Source organism: Spermophilus citellus (genome assembly GCF_964194105.1).
Source record: "Spermophilus citellus genome assembly, chromosome: 1".
In the NCBI taxonomy this organism is placed as follows: Eukaryota; Metazoa; Chordata; class Mammalia; order Rodentia; family Sciuridae; genus Spermophilus; species Spermophilus citellus.
This window is the reverse complement of record NC_138182.1, coordinates 75,912,970-75,934,726: the sequence shown is the minus strand read 5'-3', so window position 1 is coordinate 75,934,726 and position 21,757 is coordinate 75,912,970. Positions and strand designations below refer to the sequence as shown.

General features: G+C 36.8%; 1 protein-coding gene across 4 annotated transcripts in view; it reads left to right on the top strand.

Annotated features, from left to right (window-relative positions):
• Positions 1-21,757, top strand: part of PARP4 (poly(ADP-ribose) polymerase family member 4) — a 94,657-nt gene that overhangs the window by 29,793 nt on the left and 43,107 nt on the right. For 3 of the 4 annotated variants that reach the window (XM_081292093.1, XM_081292094.1, XM_081292096.1), the window contains exons 13-22: positions 1,742-1,925; positions 2,253-2,409; positions 4,127-4,251; positions 5,868-5,999; positions 7,567-7,653; positions 11,536-11,700; positions 12,602-12,648; positions 13,223-13,301; positions 18,765-18,902; positions 20,210-20,405. In XM_081292093.1, the coding sequence (XP_081148219.1) occupies positions 1,742-1,925; positions 2,253-2,409; positions 4,127-4,251; positions 5,868-5,999; positions 7,567-7,653; positions 11,536-11,700; positions 12,602-12,648; positions 13,223-13,301; positions 18,765-18,902; positions 20,210-20,405 (1,310 nt within the window). The remainder of the gene's footprint in view (positions 1-1,741; positions 1,926-2,252; positions 2,410-4,126; positions 4,252-5,867; positions 6,000-7,566; positions 7,654-11,535; positions 11,701-12,601; positions 12,649-13,222; positions 13,302-18,764; positions 18,903-20,209; positions 20,406-21,757) is intronic. The other variant, XM_081292095.1, reaches the window with a different exon arrangement.

Genomic DNA, 21,757 nt, shown 5'->3' with positions numbered 1-21,757 from the left:
AATAGAACAAATTGCAGTGGGTAGAGGAATGATCAGTTGATAGGTGAAAACAGATGGCCATTGGACTCATCTGTCAAGAAGGTGGTGAGAAGGAAGGAGATAGAGAGTGAGAGAGCAAAGCAAAGGTCAGGTTTGATGGGAATGTTCGTAAATTACAAGGGAAAGTGCCCACAGAAGTGGAGAAGTTCATAGGAAGAGTGGGGAAAACTGGTTTGTTTGTTTGTTTGTTTGTTTGTTTTTTAGTACAAGTCTTAGGAAGTAGAACAAAGAAGAGTCCTCTAGCAATACTGACAGTCTTGCTCTTTTTTTTTAAAAAAAGTTGTGTCCTGTTCTGTTGGAATGGTTCAACATTGCTGAATCTAAAATATGAAATGCTCCAAAAAGCGAAGTTTTTTGAGAATCAACATGATGCCACAAATAAAAAATTCTATACCTTATGTCATGCGATGAGTCAAAATGTTAGAGCACTAAAAATACATAAAATCACCTGTAATCCCAGCAGCTTGGGAAGTTGAGGAAGAAGAATCGAAGGTTTGAGGCTAGCCTCAGCAATTTAACAAGACCTTGCCTCAAAGTAAAAAATAACAAGGCTGGGAGTGTAGTTCAGTGGCAGAGCACCTGGATTCAATCCCTAGTATCCCCCCAAAATGGTGTGTCCTGAAGTTTTATTGCCCCCAAATACATCCTAGTCTGTATTTTTAATAGTAAGCCTTATTTTATTAATTCCCAAAGAAAAGGAAACAGAATCAATCTCTCTTTTGGGTGTCTTTTGAAATTTTTATGTCTCATTTATTCAGAGGCATTCTGAGAATACAAGAAGGCATTGGAAGGATACAATGTCTGTCTTTCCCTTTGACCAGTTCTTATTCACTTAGTATTTAATGTTCTTTCTGAGTTTTAGTGTGGATAATTCAGTCTAATCTTTCCTAATTAATAAAGTGAAGTTTTTTCTTCTTATTCACCAGTCTGGCATTTATTATAGTAGAATGTGTATATTTTGTGGCTAACAAAGATTTGGAGGAACAATAAAATTCGTTCTCTCACTTGGATCAAAGTACTTTGAGCACTACATGGCACAACTAAGGATAATATACATATTTGTTACATTACACTTTTAAATAAATAAGTGCACAATAAAGTTCTAACTTGAATCTTTGAAGAGATAGCAATAAAATTTGGAGTAGTCTATCAGGAAAGTTTTTTCAACAACACAGGTTGAATATTGCTTATTGGAGATGCTTGGACCAGAAGTGCTTTTTTCTTAATTTTTTTTTAGTTTTTTATGGACCTTTATTTTATTTATTTATTTTTATGTGGTGCTCAGGCTCGAATCCAAGTGGGCAAGTGCTCCACCACTGAGCTACAACTCCAGCCCCAGAAGTGTTTTGAATTTTTTTTTTCTGATTTGGGGATATGTGCACATTTATAATGAGATGTCTTAGAAATGGTACCCAAGTCTAAACATGGAATACATATGTGTATCTTGTACACATAGCCCAAAGGTAATTCTATGTATTTTTAGTGCTCTAACATTTTGACTCATCACATGACATAAGGTATAGAATTTTCTATTTGTGGCATCATGTTAAATTCTCAGAAAGCTTTGATTTTTAGAGCATTTCAGATTTTAGATTCATGTTTTTGGATTAGGGATGCCCAGCCTCTACTTTCTGTTTATGCAAAGTGTTGTTGATATTTAGCTCTAAAGTATAAATATGTGCTTATTTCCTTTTACATGCAGCACAAGCATAAAATACTCACACCCAGGAGAGGTAGATGGCTCCAGACTCCTGGTCATCTGTGATGTAGCCCTTGGAAAATGTATGGACTTATTCAAGAAGGACTTTTCCTTAACAGAAGCACCACCTGGCTATGACAGCGTGCATGGAGTTTCAGACACAGCCTCTATCCCCACAGATTTTAAGGTATTTTTATTCAAGAAACAGGCAGGGTTGGAGGTATAGCTCACTTGTATAGTACTGGTCTAATGTGTGAGGCCCTGGGTTCAATCCCCAGCCCAGCAAAAAATAAACACAAAGCCTCAAAACAATCAAAGAAAAGCTTGAGTGCCAATATATAGCCTTATTACCTTTACTCCTATTTTTATTAAATATGCTTTCATTTAAATAATTATTGTTTACTACCTAGATTCCATATTTTCTAATTAGCAAATGTGAAATTCTACTTTTATGAGAACATCTGTGTATCAATTGCTTTTGTTTTTATCACCCATTAATTTCTTTTTACTCTAGGATGATGAATTTGTTATATATAAAACCAATCAGGTTAAAATGAAATATATTGTTAAATTTTGCATGCCTGGAGATCAAATAAAGGACTTTCATCCTTGTCAAAATACTGAATTAGAGGAATACAGACCCAAATTTTTAAATTTTTCAAAGGTTGAAGGTAAGACAATTTTCTTTTTCTTTCTTTCTTTTTTTTTAAGTGTTTATTCAGGGGAGAAAACAGGATACAAGTGCAGAGTACCTCCCTGATTGGCTGTGAGGGAGGAAGGGAAGGGAAGATGGCCACTTTTTTTTTTTTAAAGAGAGAGTGAGTGAGAGAGAGAGAGAGAGAGAGAGAGAGAGAGAGAGAGAGAATTTTAATATTTATTTTTTAGTTATCGGGGACACAACATCTTTGTTTGTATGTGGTGCTGAGGATCGAACCCGGGCCGCATGCATGCCAGGCGAGCGCGCTACTGCTTGAGCCACATCCCCAATTTTCTTGAATGCTGTTTTATGTGATAATATTTATAGAACTAAAACATTATAATTATCATTATCATTATTATTATTATAATAGGGATTAAACCCAACGGTGCTTAACCACTGAACCACATCCCCAGACCTTTTTATTTTTTATTTTGAGACCGGGTCTCACTAAGTTGCTTAGAACCTCACTAAGTTGCCAAAGCTACCTACATACTTGACTTTATATCCTCTTGTCCCAACCCCCCGAGTTGTTGGGATACAGGCTTGCACCACCACACCCAGATTGATTGATTGATTGATTGATTGATTTTTGAGGCACTAGTGATTGAACCCAGTGATGTTCTATCTCTGAACTACATACCTAGTCCTTTTTATTTTTTATTTTGAGACAGGGTCTCACTAAGTTGCCAAGGTTGGCCCCGAACTTGGGGATCTTCCTAACTCAGCCTTCCTAGTCTCTGGAGTTATAGGCATATACCACTGAGCCTGGCAGGATGTGAGCTTTTTTCAATATGCTGTAGTAGGAGCTTGATTTAGCCTTCCTTGGGTTGAAAAATCTAGATAGTTTCATATTGCTCAAAAAATGCTTTTATGGAACAGTTAATAATATTGCCTGACCAATTCACCATGACAACCAGGGAATGCAGATATCAAGATTCGTGTTTCAGCTGTGTTTATTGAGATGTTTAAAGACCTCTGGGTACATGTATGCTGATATATAAATCTTTCAAATAATAGCATAATTCTAGATTTTCAGTATGATGCCCAAACACTCTAGTTTAGAAAGGGAAAGTGGGGGTGGGGTGGGTATTAACAACACTTCCCTTTCACATGTGAGGCCCTGGGTTTGATTCTGCAACAGTACAAAATAAATAAAAAAATTTTAAAAATAAAATAAAAAGTCAGAAGTATCTTTGAGAATGTTCCCCCCATTTTTCTTACTTGGGCTTGCTTACTTTTAGAATTGGCTGTTGAAAATCATAAAATGCTATTTGTCCATTTTTTCTAAACTATAATGTCTGAATGGATGGAGTAAAGAATAAAGATCAGGATAACAAAAATAAACAGTGTGGGCTGGGGTTGTGGCTCAGTGGTAGAGCATTTGCCTAACATGTGTGAGGCACTGGGTTCGATTCTCAGCATCGCATATAAATAAATTAAATAATAAAATAAAGGTCCATCAACAACTAAAAAAAATTTGTTTTAAATAAATTGTGCAAGGATGGTCTTAAGAGCTAGCATTGGCCAGCTGTGGTGGCACATACCTTTAATCCCAGCAAAAGCCAGCCTCAGCAATTTAGCAAGACCCTGTATCAAAATAAAATAGAAAAAGGACTGATGATGAGGTTCAAATGTAGATCCCCAGTACTGAAAAAAAAAAGGCCAACATTTACATTTTTAATATGTAGATTACCAGTTACCAGACACCAAACCTTCCAGCAATGTCAAGGCCGGCCTTCAGGATATCTCTGGGAATTTGATTCCTCTTGAGGATGTTCACATCAAAGGGAGAATAATGGACTTTGTAGCCCAGGTATGTTATCTGTGGTTTTGTGATAGCTAAATGGATACAAATCATAAATGAGTATTTGACTGCAATTGTATGAACTAAACAAAATATGCCTGTTATATTGCTTGTTTAGGGAATAATGACAGGGAAAAAAATAGTCCATAATGTCTATAGATAATTTTTTTCCAAATATTTTTGATCCACATTTGGTTAAATCATGGATATAGAAACCATGATACAGAGGGCCAATTACATATCATTTCTAACACTGAATATATTTTCAATTTAAGATATTTTCAGGGGCTGGGGTTATGGATCAGTGGTAGAGTGTGCCGCAGTCTGGCTGGGCACAATTCAGGAGCCACTTGTCAAAAGAAACGAACTTTATTTTTAGAACTACAAACGCCAAACAAAACAGCTCCTCAGGAAAAAACCCTCAGAGCCCAACTGCCACCACCAGCTTCCCAAGCCTCTCACCCCCACACAAGCCTCACTACCTCCCACAATCCTCCTGCTCTTGAGGCCGATTGGCTGGGTCGCGTGGGCGGAGCCAAGGAAGTCCCCCAATGAGCAGCTCCGTGGTCTGAAAGGGCAGGAAAACAGCCCAATGAACATCACTGCAGAGGAGCCAATCAGCTAGATGTTGCTGGGGCCGCTGTGAGCCAATCATCAGCTTTGCAGTCTGAAGGGCGGGGAAACAGCCCAATGAACATCACCGCAGAGGAGCCAATCAGCTAGATGTTGCTGGGGCCACTGTGAGCCAATCATCAGCTGGCAGCTGGAAGTTTGCTGGGGCCCCTTTGGCTGTGGCTCTCAACAGAGTGCTTGCCAGGCATGTTTAAGGTTTGATCCTCAGCACCACATATAAATAAATCAAATAAAGTATTGTCACCATCTAAAAAATTTTTTAAAAAAGATATTTTTAGGGCTGAGGTTGTAGCTCAGTGGTAGAGCGCTTGCCTTGCACACTTGAGGCGCTGGATTCAATCTTCAGCACCACATTAAAAAATAAATGAATAAAAATAAAGATATTGTGTTCATCTACAACTAAAAAATATATATATTAAAAAAAGATATTTTCAGTTTACCTTGGGTCTTTTGGTCCCATTTTTTTTTAATTTTTTTTTTTTAGTTATAAATGGACACAATATCTTTGCTTATTTTTATGTGATGCAGAGGATCAAATCCAGTGCCTCACAAGTATGAGGCAAGTGCCCTGCCACTGAGCCACAACCCTAGCCCTCATGGTCCCATCTTAAGACCAGGAACATGTGTATTCTATAAGTTTCTAGCCCATGTGACACTTAGAAGGCATCATAATCTACAACATGAAAGGGACTTTTTCCCCAGCCATCTTAATAAGAAGTATATTGCCTCTGCTAAGTCAGTATTTCTATGACTTCAGATGATTTCTACTCCAGTCAGGTATATAAGAACTAATTAAATATGTGCATTTTTATCATGAGGCATGGTAATGGTAGAACTCACTAACTCTGGAAACCAGGGTTGTGATTTGAAGGACAAGATCAAAATTCAAAAAATCTAAAATGAATATGCATAATTATTTTCATTATTTGTTGTTCCTGCAAATATTGTTCCATGTAGTTTAATCAAATATACTGATTTTTCTTTTTCTTCAGGTCATTGTTTTTCAGACATACACAAATCAAAGTCATGTGCCCATTGAAGCAAAATATGTCTTTCCTCTGGATGATAAGGCAGCTGTATGTGGCTTTGAGGCATTTATCAATGGGAAGCACATAGTGGGCGAGGTAAGAGAAGAAAATGCATTGGGACTACTCTTTGATTTCAAAGTCAGTCACCCAGATCTGCACTGGATCCCTGTGGCTGTAAGGTTGAGCCTTTTCAAAAACCAGAAATATTCTTTGAAAAACTAACTCACTCATACGATTAGCCTCCATTTGAATATCCCTCCCTGATGAACTGACTTCTACCTGTCCAGACTTAATAACCATAGTCTTGCAAATTCTTTGCTCATGCAATTTTTCAAGTCATATCTGAAAATGACAAAGCCCTCATATGTTTTCACAAAAACTAGTCCTCTGTGCCCTGCTAGGAAAGTCAAGCTAAAGTGAAGGCTGTTGTAACTTTCAAGAAAAATTATACTCACAGAAACAGTTGGGGTTGTAGCCAGGTGTGGTAGCATATGCATGTAATCCCAGTAACTTTAGAAACTAAGGAAGGAGGATTCCAAGTTTGAGGCCAACCTTGTCAACTTAGTGCAAACCTGTCTCAAAATAAAAAATATAAAAGACAGAGGATGTGACTCAGTGTTACAGATTGTTTTGCTTCAGTCCCCAGGACCAAAAAAGAAAGAAAAGAAATTATAGTTAATAGTTACTGGAGATGTAGTTCAGTGGAAGAGTGCTCACCTATCATATGCGAAGCCCTGGATTCAATCCCTAGCACTTAAAAAAAAATTAAAAAGAGGGGGAAATAAGAGCTGATTCATTCTATATCTATTCTAAGGACAAGCCCAAAGTTGTAATTATAACCCACAATTGTTAAGTTTAATGTAAACTTTCCCAGGCACAGTGGCACATACCACATTGAAAGTTCAAAGCTAGCCTCAGCAACTTAGCCAGGCCCTATGTAACTTAGTGAGACCATGTCTCAAAAAAAAAAAAAAAAAGTGTTATATTTTGTCATATGCTTTTTCTGCATTAATTGAGAAGATCATGTGAGGTTTTCTTCAATTTTCTTCATTCTATTAACATGGAATACTGCATTGATTTTGAGTTTTCATATGTTGAACCATTCTTATATTCCAGGAACCAATCCTTTTTTTAATATCTATTTTTCAGTTATAGGTAGACACATATCTTTGTTTTACTTTTATGTGGTGCTGAGGATCAAACCCAGGGCCTCGCATGTAGTAGGCAAGCGCTCTACCACTGAGCTACAACCACAGCCCTCTGTCTCAAAATTTAAAAAAATTAATAAAAAGGGCTGGAGATGTGGCTCAGAGGTTAAGCACCCACTGGTTAAGCACTGGATTCAGTCTCTGGTACCAGAAACAATAAACAAACAAACTTTTTCTTTTGTTCAGTATAAAGTTCTAAACAAACTTTTATTTTCAACCATTGACTCTGAAACATTTTGGTCCCAACTTCAAAAGAATTCTCTTTGGTGGCCTTTTCCAGTTTAAATTTTTATCTGGCAAGTACATTTTAATGATCGCTTTATGTAAGTTTTCATTCATCTTAGACTCTTATTTTTTGTCTTTGTTCAGATTTTAATACATTAATAATAATTTTCCTTATTAAAGTCTAAAGTCACTCTTCCTATAATGGGTGATTTAAAAATTATCTTTTCCAGATTAAAGAGAAGGAAGAAGCCCAGCGAGAATACCGGGAAGCTGTCAGCCAAGGCCATGGTGCTTACCTGATGGATCAGGATGCTCCGGTATGGCTTGATAGTCAGCATTTTTATGGGAAAGGATTTGAAATATGAAATTCATAGTAGAAGCCAAGACAGTTGTTGGGAGTAGTGATGTATGCCTGTAATCCCAGCTACTCTGGAGGCTGAGGCAGGAGGATCACAGGTTGAAGGATGGGCCTAGGAAACTTAGTGAGTCCCTGTCTCAAAATAAAATTTTTAAAAGATCTGGAAGGTGTAGCTCAGTAGTAGAGTACTTGCATAACATGCCCAAGGCCTTGGGTGGAATCCCCAGTACCACATGCGCGCGTACACACACACACACACACACACACACACACACACACAGATAATTTGCATTATTCTAGGTTTGTAAGATCCTTTTATAAGTAAAAGTGGCCAAGTCTGTCAGACCCATTTGACTTATTTAAATAAAGAAGGAAATGATGATATTATTCGACAAACAAGAAAAGGTATTGGGAACTGAGTGTACCCAGAATCCATAGCAAAAAGAAAACATTTGGGTTACTTCATATTCACCTTCTGATATAGGAGTGTAATATATTTACATTTTCCCTAGAACTAAGTTCACCTCATAATTTGTCCAGTTTTCACCAAATCATAACCCAGGGAGGCATTTCTGCCTGAGAAGGTCCTGAGAAGGTTCAGCTTCTTTGCTTTCTGATCATTAGCTTTAAACAGGTATATAATGTGGAAAGTCTGGAAGAAGGAACAACTATTATACCTTAAATATAAGATGTTTTAAATGTGCCTTTAGCAGGTGCTAGACGCCGGTAGTCAGTGTCTAACCTGCATCTTCAGGGTTCGTGTTTTAGCAATTTGTGCAGATAAGGCCATAAGCTTCAGATACCACTGCTGAGCATGATATGTTGCCTTAAGATTGTAAAAATTTTGGGTTGGGTCTTTAGCTCAGTGGTAAAGCACGTATGTGAGGCACATGTATGAGGCACTGGGTTCTATCCTCAGCACCAGATAAAAATAGATACTGTGTGTTCATCTACAACTAAAATATATATATATATATATATATATTTTTTTTAATTATAAAACTTCAATGTTTGGTAAGGGGAATGGCATATTAAAGATTCATTTGGGTTTTAAGAGTAAATTACTTTTGATATGTAAGATATCCATTTGCAGGACATGAATAAGCAATAAAGAAATAATTACTAAACAACTAATAATGCTGGCCTATAATTTAAGAGACTCTCAGTAATAGTGTAGGTTCTCAATCATAAATGTATGGTCAACATATTTCCTCCTTGATGCTAAGAAATTTGCTGGGGAATGTGAGGTTCAATCCTCAGCACCACATAAAAATAAATAAATAAAATAAAGATAAAAATATATTTAAAAAAGAAAGGAAGAAGAAGACAAAACATATTACCTATAGGTAGAGTTTGGTCAGAAATGTTGTTAACCTGAACCTTCTGGATTTCATCCTTCTGATCTTCCAAATTGTATTTTGATATCTATAATGATCTCGTACTATATGATATTAATAATAAAGTTTATTTATTTAAGTATTATATATTTATTATATATTAATAATGTTTATATTATATAAATTCATTTTGTATATGTTAATCTGATGGTTGAGAATTTATATATAAAACATATAGCATATATGCACATGCACATTATATATGTTTAATATAGTAATATATATTACAGTTATATATAATTACTATATTATGTATTACTATATAATGGTCCCATAGATTTTACACACACACACACACACACACACACACACACACACACAAATACACACAATGGTGCAAAAGAAATATGTATTCAGTTGAAACTGTACTTTGGAACTTGAATTTTGTTCTTTCCCAGGTTAGTGCTATGCAGTGCCATACTCTGCCCATTCTTCCACCTTGGAAGCCACAAATTCTGCTTTGTGTCTATTGAGAGCTGTTTGAGGAATAGTTTCCTGCCTTTCCTCTAGTTGTAGCAAACCCCTGCTTTGTTTTAGTGTGGGGTCCTGGGCCTAGGAAGGTTTCATCCCCTCCTCCATGGGAGATAGCTTTTGCTTCTGTTTCTTTAAAGCAACAGAGATTCACCTGGTTGCTGGGAGTAAAAAGGAAGGTTTCTTATTCTTTTTTTTTTTAAAACACTTAATTCTTTTATTTTTCTTTTTTTTTAAGAGAGAGTGAGAGAGGAGAGAGAGAGAGAGAGAGAGAGAGAGAATTTTTAATATTTATTTTTTAGTTCTCGGCGGACACAACATCTTTGTTGGTATGTGGTGCTGAGGATCGAACCCGGGCCGCATGCATGCCAGGCGAGCGCGCTACCGCTTGAGCCACATCTCCAGCCCCAGGTTTCTTATTCTTATATTGCTTCTGCTCCTTCCCCCGCAGCTTCAGACTTTTGCTTCAAACAGGGGAAGGATCTAGGGAAGTAGACAGTGTTTCATGCCTTTCCCCAGCAGCAACTAGTCCCTTCTCATACTTGTTTTGCTAAGAGGGTCTTTCCTTGGTCTCTTGGTCTGTCCCAGTCTTTTTAGTGGACCCAGTAGAAGACTGTGGAGAAAAGCTTGTGAAAAAAATACAAGCTCCCCTTGGGGTAGAGGGTCTCAGTCATTCTAAACCCACAAGTAAACTAACCCCCTTTCAGCCTGTAAGAATTCAAATAGTGGGGCTGGGGTTGTGGCTCAGAGGTAGAGCGCTCACCTTGCATGTGCAGGACCCTGGGTTTGATCCTCAGCACCACATAAAAATAAATAAATAAAAATAAAGGTATTGTATCCAACTACAACTAAAAAATAAATATTAAAAAAAAGGAATTCAAATAGTGCCCATGTCCCCTCCATTCTTAGAGGGGCTTTTCACTCTTCAGAATTCAGTTTACTCAGTTGATGGTGGGTTCAAGAAAATTTATAATTTTGCAGATTATCCAGTGTGTTATAACAGAAATTATGTCATCTTTTATCTACCTTTTATCCTACCTGGAAATGGAACTGCAATCTTACACTATTAAGTGAAAGTCTCTCAAATGAACCCTAGGTGCATGTGGAAGCATACATGTGCATACACACTTACACATGCATGCGCGTGAACACACACACACACACACACACACACACACACTTCTGTTAAAGAATGGCAATATTTACACTTTAAAAATTGTCCTTCATTGTTTATTTCTGTTCTATAAATGGATATCCTTGATGCATCCTTGATGTCATAATTTAACTTTTAAGGCTATGTTAATCATTAATACTCTATTTCCTAACTATACTAAATTTTCATACTAGTATAATAGCCTGATTGATCAGAATGGCAATTGGAGATGTTGAGATGATCTCTGTGTAGGTGTCAGAAAAAAATATATCTAACCCCTCTTTTCTGCCGTACGTAGTCATGAGGTTATAGTCTTCTACTGCAATGATCATATCCCATTCAAAGAAATCTAAATACTTTTTCTTAAAAATAAAAGAAAATATACTCTAGGGTAAAAGAATTAAGTGAAGTCCAAATTTAGAAAAGCTACTTTAGTTTTGCAGCCACTGGGGAATGGAGAAACATGCCATAGAAGTTGGAGCAACCACAGGTTCTTCAAGGAAGGGGCTTTGTGGAAGCCTCCACAGAGCAGAGCCCACAAGTTCATGATGACTGATGTAGGGTCCATTATGTGACTCTCCACAGTTCAGCACCAATGGCCTCCTTTCCTCCACCTCCCATAGATGTCAATTTATCTTCACCAAGGTGAATGGTTTTGGATTCTCCTTTAGCACCACTAATAAGTCTTTTAGCTCCTATTACCATTTTCTGGGGAAGAATTTGGCAGATTGTAATTAAAGTCATTTAAGTAATAGGAGGAATTAACTGGCATAGAGTGGATATGCTTTTGAGTAGGCTAAGTCATATGTTTGTATTTTAGGATGTTTTCACCGTAAGTGTTGGAAACTTACCCGCTCAGGCCAAGGTTCTCATCAAAATTACCTACATTACGGAACTTAGTATCCAAGGCTCTGTTGCTGTCTTCTTCATGCCTGCCACTGTGGCACCCTGGCAACAGGACAAGGCTTTAAATGAAAACCTTCAGGTTTGTACATTTAATATTTAAAGGAGCATTTGGCGGGTGGTATTTACACATAGAGAAATAGGGCTGTGGACATAGCTCAGTGGTAGATTGTTTGCCTTACATGTCCAGCTCCAGCACCAAAATAAAAAAGAAAAACTGCAAAGGGAAAGAAAATAATCTAAATATCTAAAATAATCTTTTTGGCATAAACTCAATATCATTGACATTTATGCATTTAGTGCTTATAATGTTTATACAATGAGAAGAATAATGATACAGATATGCTCAATAGACATAATATTTTTATTCTATTTAGTCAATGAAATGTTTGTATTTATACTATATTTTCATTTTGAAGAAATTTGATAACCATTACAGAATGCAAATAAGCCAAAAGTAGAAAATTAAAACCATCTTTAATTTCTTTGCCCAGAAATAACTACTATTTAACACTTGGGTAGATATCATTCCAGACGTCTTACTTTATATTTACATATGTAAATAAATATAATGTATATATTTATTTACATATATATGTGTATACACACATACATGTATATATAGAATTCAAATTTTCTAGGGCTGGGAATATAGCTCAGTGGTAGAGCACTTGTCTAGCATGTGCAGGCCTTGGGGTTCATTCCCAGTACTGGAAAAGAAAGAAAGAAAGAAAGAAAATCTCTGTCATCAGAATGGTCAGAAGTAACCCCTGTATCTGTTGTATTTTAGAAGTTACTGTCATTTCATGAGCAAAAAACTCTGTGTGCTTCATTACTTAGGAGTAAAACCATCTGTCCTGTTGTACTGTCAGCTGTGGCCTTGCTGAAATCATCTTCAGTTTAGAGTCTCATAGTGAAGCTTAATGAATTCTGGGTTATCACATATGTTTTTTTTTTTTGTTTGTTTGTTTGTTTGTTAACAGGATACAGTAGAGAAGATTTGTGTAAAGGAAATAGGAAAAAAGCAAAGGTTAGTACCTAAAATATAAAACATGTCAATTACTCATTTAGTAGACATTAGTTTTATGGTTTAAATTTTTATTTAAAATTGGCAAATTGCAGTGACCCATGCCTATAATCCCAGCAACTCCTGAGGCTGAAGCAAGAGAATCATAAGTTCAAGGACAACCTGGGTATCTTAATGAGACCCTGTCACAAAATAAAAAATAAGAAGGACTAGGGATGTAGCTCAGTGGTTGAGCATCCCTGGGTCCAATGCCCATACAGCATTGTGCTTATAGTGTTTATAAAATGAGAAAGATAACGATACAGATGTGCTCACTTTATAAACATTATAAGCACATATTTCTACAGGAAAAGAAAATTTAAGGCTGGGGAATAGCTCAATGGTAAAATGCATGCTTATCATGTGCCAAGCCCTGAGTTCCATCCCCAGCTCTATAAATTACTTGTGTGTGTATGTGTGTGTGCATTTAAAACAATGTGTGCGTGTGTGTGTGCGCACGCGCGCGCGTGTATTTGAAACAACTGCAGGTAGAAACTTAAGATACTAGATTAAGACGACCTTCTCTTTATTTTGATAGTTTCTCCTTGACCATGTCTATTGAAATGCCATACATGATTGAATTCATTTCCAGTGATACACATGAACTGAGAAAAAAGGTCAGTGAATCTTTGGTTTCTTAAGAGCTCTTATTTTAACATTAATTTATTGTCTCAATAAAATACATGCAGACAGGCACAGTTATGCACACCTGTAATCCCAGCAACTTCAGAGGCTAAGCAAGTTTGAAGCCAGCCTAGGCACCTTAGTGAGACCCTGTCTCCAAATAAAAAATAAAAAGGACTGGGATGTAGCTTAGAGGTAGAATTCTACTGGCTGGGTTCACTCCCCAGTATCAAAAAAAGAAAAAAAAAAAGATAAAACATGCATGTGGTTTAAAAATGAAGTGATGCTAATAGCAGTTTATGACAAGTAGCAGCAGCCAGTCCTAACCTGTTGCTCCCCTAGACCAACTTCTAAAGCCAGTGAATTGCTCTGAGTATTTAAGCTATTTCTCTGTCATCAGAATGGTCAGAAGTAACCCCTGTATCTGTTGTATTTTTGCCAAGAGTTTTAAATAGTAATTCTTTGCTATTGTTTCTTGATTCATCTGTTTCACAAATTACCTTTTAGGCCAGGAGTATAGCTCAGTGTCAGAGCACTTGCCTAGCATGCACAAGGCCTGGGTTCAACCCCAAGTACTACAAAAAGAGAAGAAATTATTACCTTTTGACATCCTGTTATGGTGGGTGAACTTTTCCCTCTTCCACCTAACTCATCCCCTACTTTTCCTGTCCTCATTATTCCAAAATAGTTTTATCACAGTGGTAAGTCCATAGTCAGTGTTTAAATGATTATGACTATGTAAATAGTGTTGACCATTTAGTTTAAAAACTGGGTTATGATGCCATTATCTTTTAAAAATTTTTTTTAGTTTTACATGGATACAATACCTTTATTTTATTTATTGACTTTTATGTGATGCTGAGGATCGAACCCAATGCCTCACACATGCTGGCACTGCAGGTAGAAACTTAAGATACTAGACTAAGCCACAACCCCAGCCCTGCCAGTATCTTTTTTAACCTCTACATGGCATTTTCTTTTTTTAAAAAGTTATCCTTTTAACTTATTTGATTTCTAGTCTCTCTCAATATTATTTTTCACATTGGCAAATACTAAAGATAATCCATTTGCTTTCTTTTTTCTTCACCTTCCCTCCCTCTAGTCTCCCACTCCTACTGTAGCCCGGCTTGACTAATGCTAGGAATGTGCATCCCTTTATTGTTCTCCCTTGGTGTGTGTGTGTGTGGGTGGGGGGTATTTATTTAGTTAGTTATTTTTAAAATTTTTGTTAAATTTTCTTTTCTTTTCTTACCAGAGATGGAATCCAGGGCCTTATATGCTAGGCAAGCATTTGATCACTGAACTACATCCCCAACCCTAGCAGGGGGCTTTTAATTTTTATCTCTCTTTTCTTTCTTTTCTTTTTTTTTTTTTTTTTTTTTTTTTTTCAGTGCTGAAAATTGAATCCAAGGCCTTGGGTTCATCCACTGAGCTTCATCCTCAGATCCTACCTTTATCTTTTTTCTTCCCTCAGTTTGGCAGAGCTCACCATCCCCTTGCTTTCCTGAGTAAGAGTGTACAGATAGTATACATGCTTTCAGGAAATAGATATTCTATGCTGCAATTGCTCCTTTAGTGAGATGTAAAATCCTGAGTTAGAAATCGTTTTCTCCCAGAATACAGCTAGACATGATGGTGCATGCATATAATCCCAGCAATTTGGGAGGTTGAGGCAGGAGGGTCACAAGTTCAAAGCCAGCCTCAACAACTTAGCAAGTCCCTGAGCAACTTAGTTTGACTCTGATCAAGATAAAACATAAAAAGGGCTAGGCTCTCTATTCACCTCATAAATTGTTTCTTTTGCTGAGAAGAAATTTTTTAGTTTGATTCCATCCCATTTATTGATTCTTGTTTTTTTTCAATGTTATTGATGGACCTTTTATTTATTTATTTTGTTTTTTTTATTATGTGGTGCTGAGAATCAAACCCAGTGCCTCACACATGCTAGGCAAGCACTCTACTATAGAACCACATCCCCAGCCCCATGATTCTTGGTTTTAATTCTTTCACTATAGGAGTCTTATTAAGGAAGTTGGGGCCTAATCCCACATGATGAAGATTAGGGCCTACTTTTTCTTCCTGGGAGCAAATTTTTACCACTCACATATCAGATAGAGCACTAATCTCTAGGGTATACAAAGAACTCAAAAAGCTAACAAATAACCCTATCAATAAATGGGCCAAGGACCTAAAAAGACACTTCTCAGAAGAGGATATACAATCAATCAACAAATATATGAAAAAATGTTCATCACCTCTAGCAATTAGAGAAATGCAAATCAAAACTAATCTAAGATATCATCTCACTCCAGTCAGAATGGCACCTATTATGAAGACAAACAACAATAAGTGTTAGCAAGGATGTGGGGAAAAAGGTACACTCATATATAGCTGTCCCAATATTAATCGCAAATTAGTGCAGCCAATATGGAAAGCAGTATGGAGATTCCTTGGAAATCTGGGAATGGAACCACCATTTGACCCAGCTATCCCTCTCCTCGGTCTATACCCAAAAGACTTAAAAACAGCATACTACAGGGACACAGCCACATCAATGTTTATAGCAGCACAATTCACAATATTACACTGTGGAGCCAACCTAGATACTCTTCAGTGGATGAATGGATTAAAAAATGTGGCTTATATATGCGATGGAATTTTACTCAGCATTAAAAGAAAATAATATCATAGCATTTGCAGGTAAATGGATGACATTGGAGAAGACAATGCTAAGTAAAGTTAGCCAATCCAAAAAACAACAAATGCTGAGTGTTTTCTCTGATATAAGGAGGCTGACTCATAGTGGGGCAGGGAGGGGGAGCATGGGAGGAATAGATGAATTCTAGATAGCGCAGAGGGATGGGAGGGAAAGGAAGGGGGCAGGGATTAGCAAGGGTGGTGGAATGTGATGGACATCATTATCCAAAGTACATGTATGAAGACATGAATTGGTGTCAACATACTTTATATACAACCAGAGATATGAAAAATTCTGCTGTATATATGTAATAAGAATTGTAATGTATTCCAGTGACATTTTTTTAAATCAATTTTAAAAATAAAAAAAATAATTTAAAAAAAGGGCTAGGGATGGGCTGGGGTTGTGGCTCAGTGGTAGAGCACTTGCCTCACATGTGCAAGGCCCTGGGTTCAATCCTCAGCACCACTTAAAAATGAAAAAATAAAATAAAAGTATTGTGTCCAACTAAAAAAAGGGGGGGGTGGCTAGGGATGTAGCCCAGTGATTAAGTGCCCCAGGGTTCAATCCCTAGTACTAAAACTTAACAAACAAATAAACAAACAAAAAAGATATATAGCTAGATAGATAGATATAGCTACATACACACACACAGATGCATATTTTTTTTCAATAAGAATTTCAGATCTTCTCTCTATCCCTGGAATTCTGAAATTTCATATTAATATAATTCTTATTAACTGTACTTGTGGCCTCTAGATTTGGGATATATATATATCCCACTTTTTTTTTTGGTACCAAGGATTGAACTGGGGGGCTTTAACCACTGAACCACATCCTCAGCCCTATTTTATATTTTATTTAAAGACAGGGTCTTGCTGGGTGCCTTGTGCTTAGTGCCTTGCTTTTGCTGAGTCTGGCTTTGAACTCATGATCCTCCAGCCTCAGACTCCTCCGTCACTAGGATTATAGGCTTACACCACCATGCCTAAGTCTACTAATATTTTTAATCTTAGTTCTCTTATCTTTTATTTGTCAGAGATTTTTGTGATCTTACAGCATTTCTTTTTTTATAGCAACTTTGTATATTTCATGGATGTACTATCCTCTTTTGTTTCCCTAAAATCATTTCTAATTTTTTCCTGTTTTTTGTGTCTCTTTTCTTTGAATTCCTTTTTTCTTTTTGGCTTGTTTGCTTACTTCCATATTTCATGTTAGAGGCTTTTTCCCAAATGTGTGGATGACCCTCTGTATTCATCCTTAGGACTGAGAAATGAGAAATTCTAGGATGTTCATGGAATATGGTGATTAAGAGCGACTCTAAGGGGCCCGTGTTTTAGGATACTGGTTTGCACTTCATTCCCCTAAATGAAGCAGTCTGTACTCCTATGCCCCATTAGACCTACCATTTCCTTGTTTGGGTTCTATTTAGTTGGATTTCTCTAGGTAATAAATCTCCAATTTCCTTCAGTGAGAGATCAAGTAATAATTGGAACCCAATGCTTATGATCATCCCCTCTATAGGCTCTCTGGTAGAAGCATCCCTCATTCTGGATAAGTCATTTATCACACATTCATCAATTTTCTGTCTTCCTAAAATTTGCTGACATCTTTAATCTGCTATCATCTTTTTTCCTGACCTAAATATCTTCATGGATTTATGCCTTTTTTATTGCTTCCTTTCAATTTCAGGGAAGCTTAGCATTTTGATAGGGAGTAGAATTAAACTCATACATTCCATCCTGAACAAGAAGCCCTTCACAGCAGTTAGCTTTGCCGTATGTAACAAATTGTTCCTGAACTTTGTGGCTTCAAACAGCATACATTTCCAGACATAGTGGTACACACGTATAGTCTCAGCTAATTAAATGATGAGGCAAAAGAATCATTTGAGCCTAAAAGTTTGGGATCAGCTTGAGTAACACAACAAAACCTTATCTCGAGCATTTATTATTCTCACAGTTCTGTGACTTGAACAGTATGGTATACAATAGCCTCACACACACAAGTGCTGGTCCAGTGTCAGCTACGATGGTGACCATTGTAGCCCATTATCCTATCCAGCAAGGTGGCTTAGGGTTATTTACCTAGTGGTAGAAGAGTCCCAGTAGAAACAAAAAGGGCCAGCCCCATTGCACAAACACTTTTCAAGTGCCTGCTTACATCACATTTGCCAGTGTCTCATTGACCAAAGCAAGTCATATGGCCAACTCCATTAGCCAATTCAAAGGTGGAGAAATAGATGTCACCTCCAGGTAGGAGGAGCGTCCAAGTTACATTGCAGAGGGGTAAGTATACAAGAGTGAAGAGACTTTATGGCATTTTTCAATTTATCCATGTTGTCTTCATTATTTTAAAGCTTATCATGTATATTTTTATATTCTTGAAAATATAATTTACAAATAAGATACAATCCTAAGACTTCTATTGAATGTTCTATTTTACTGTTCTAGGCTCTGATTATCTTCTATATCCAGATAGATCCAACTGAATTACAGATCTATAGTCTTTGGATCCAGAGTTAAGATGATCTCATACTTAACTAAATTAACTCTAGGATTTCAGGAGGGTAACTGATATGATAATGGTCCTAGGTCTAAAACCTACATTTTATAATTTTGGAATTTATTACCACATTGTTGATTGTTTAATGGAATTATATAAATTATGGAAGGGCTTGCTACTTGACAGGTAATGCAAATTGGTAATATGGTATTATTCCATTATTTACTTTATCATATAGCTCTTTGCTTTGTAGAGCACAGACTGTAAAGCTGTGATTAGCACCCTGGAAGGCAGTTCCTTAGATAGCAGTGGATTTTCTCTTCACATCAGTTTGTCTGCTGCATATCTCCCAAGAATGTGGGTTGAAAAACATCCAGAGAAAGAAAGTGAGGTAAGATACTTCTTACTTTCAAGAGACATTGTTGGAAAAATATTTCAGAATAAATAGGATATTTTAATTTGAAAATTATTGATAATCCTAAAAAACTAGCATTGCAAAATGAATTCTCACACTCCAAGATTCTGCAACTAAAAATAAATTATATCAAGAATGATCAACTTCTGAGGCTTCTACCAAAACCATCATGTGGCTTATTTCCCTACAAAGATTATAATTTTTGTTATTATTGTCATTTTGTTTTTGTTTTTGTTTATTTTTTATTTTTTTGGTACTGGGGATTAAACTCAGAGGCACTTTACACTGAGTTACATCCCCAATACTTTCTGTTTTTTGGGACAGAATCTCACTAAGTTGCTTAAGGCCTTACTAAGTTGCTGAGGCTGGCCTTGAACTTGTGATCCTCTTATCTCAGCCTCTTGTACCACTGGAATTTCAGGCATGTGTCACTGTACCACCATACCCAGCAAGATTGTTTTGTTGTTGTTGTCGTCGTTTTGGGGGGTTGAGGGGTGGTGGTACCAGGGACTAAACTCAGGGGTGCTCAGCCACTAAGCCACATTCCCAACACTTTTTATTTTTCATTTTGAGGCAGAGTCTCACTAGGTTTATAGCTTTACTGAATTGCTGAGGCTGGCTTCAAACCTGTGATCCACCTCCTTAGCCTCCCCAGCGGCTGAGATTACAAGCATGCACCACCATACCTGGCCAAGATTGTAGTTTTTACCTAAATCCCCACGAAAAACTAAATCCATCATCAGATATTACATCGGTTAGTCTATGTACTTTTTATGTGTTTTAAATTTTGATACTAGAAGAACAAATAAAAAATTATTTATGACCATAAGACCATTTTGTGTAGTTTTAACGAAGAATTGCTCTTCACTTAAAAAGTTTTGTAATAGTAGTTGTACTTTAAATATTGGTTCATTAATAAAAGTTATCTGTACATATTTTAGTAATCATAATATCATCTAAATTCCTTTTAGAATAGTGTGTGTATGAGAAGAGCATATTATTTATTTATTTTACAAATAACATTAATACTATAGGATGTTTTTTCAGGTATTCTTTATTGATTCTTGACTTCTCAAGAGTCCTATATGTTGGAATCTTCAGCTTTAACATTTTAGTCTTAATTTGAGCTCCTAGTAGGTCATCTTGTTGTTAAATACATCTTATTGTTTTTGTTTTCATACCATTTGTTTACCTTACTACAAAGTTTTAGAATTTGGCAAGTAGATCTTTTCCTATTTAAGATACAAGAAGCTCCCATCCAAGATCTTTTTTTCTTCTTTCAGGCTTGTATGCTTGTCTTTCAACCCAATCTTGATGCTACCCTCCCTGATCTGGCTGACAAGAACGAAGTAATTATTTGTCTTGATTGTTCCAATTCCATGGAGGGTGTGACATTTATGCAAGCCAAGCAAATTGCTTTGTATGCACTATCCTTGGTGGGTGAGAAGCAAAAAGTGAACATTATACAATTTGGCACAGGTAAGTGTACTTTGTCCCCAGTCCAATGTGTTCTTCTTCCTTAATGTGAACATCCTCTGTGGAACAAGAGATAACCTAACACAAAGCTTAAGCCCAAGAATTCTGAAGCCGAGGAACAGAGTTGTAACTCAGTGGTAAAACACTTGTCTGGCACATGTGAGGCCTTGGATTTGATTTACACCACCATAAAAACAAACAAACACTGGGTATAAAGGTGTATGCCTATAATCCCAGCAATTTAGGAAGCTGAGTCAGGAGGATCACAAGTTCACAGCCAACTCAGCAACTTAGCAAAGCGCTAAGTAACTTAGCAAGATCTTGTTTCAAAATAAAAGATAAAAAAGGTCTGGGGATGTAGCTCAGTGGTTAAGTGCTCCAGGATTCAATCCATGGTACCAACCAACAAATAAACAAACAAAAAGAACTTTGAAACCAGGTCTCCTGGGTCCAGAACTAAAGTGTACCATGACACTTACAAATTCTATGTGTCATGCTGAACAAGATGTTTGAACTCTGGTGCCGAAGTTTCCTCATCTGCAATCTGAGGGTAATAATTACTATCTCATAGTGTTGTTGTAAGGCCTGAGCTAATGTATGTAAAACATTTAAAACAGGACTTGATCTATGCTAGATGAAATATAAATATTACTTTTGTTTTTTAATACCAACTCAACTGAGTGCAAGATCTTTACTCTGCTGAGTAAGATGGTCCCAAGGTTAAGGGCAGACATTTAGAATCAGTAGGTCATAGAAAACCTGTGAGGAATTATCTCAGGGAGTCAGGTCAACACACTTTGGCACCGCAGGGATGAAAGAAAGAGCATAGAATGGAGTGAGGGGATAATCATATCCCATTAATTCTTATCCTCTGTGTCACTCAGCAGAAGGTCCTTTACAATGGAGCTAGGGTCTGTTCTGCTGGGGGTAGCAGTCAAATAGGCATGCAAAAGGCATGGGTGGAGGTTGTATCCATCCAGGATTAAGCTGCTAGTACCATTGCAATACACCCATACCTTGCTTTGCAAAGGCAACGCAGAAATCTACACATGGAATTTAACTTAGAACATTTTGCAAACTATAGTGCATAGTTTGCTTTGGAATATATTAGGTAGAGGAACACTGTGGTGGGTTTTTAAAATTTATATATTTTAGTTGTAGATTGATACAATACCTTTATTTTACTTATTTATTTTTATGTGGTGCTAAGGATCGAACCAAGTACCTCACACAGATTAGGCAAGCACTCTACCACAGAGCCACAACCCCAGCCCTGGGTTTGTTTCTGGGTTTTTTTGTTTTTTGTTTGTTTTTTTTTGTACATTGGAACTTTCATACACAAAAAGAAACTATTA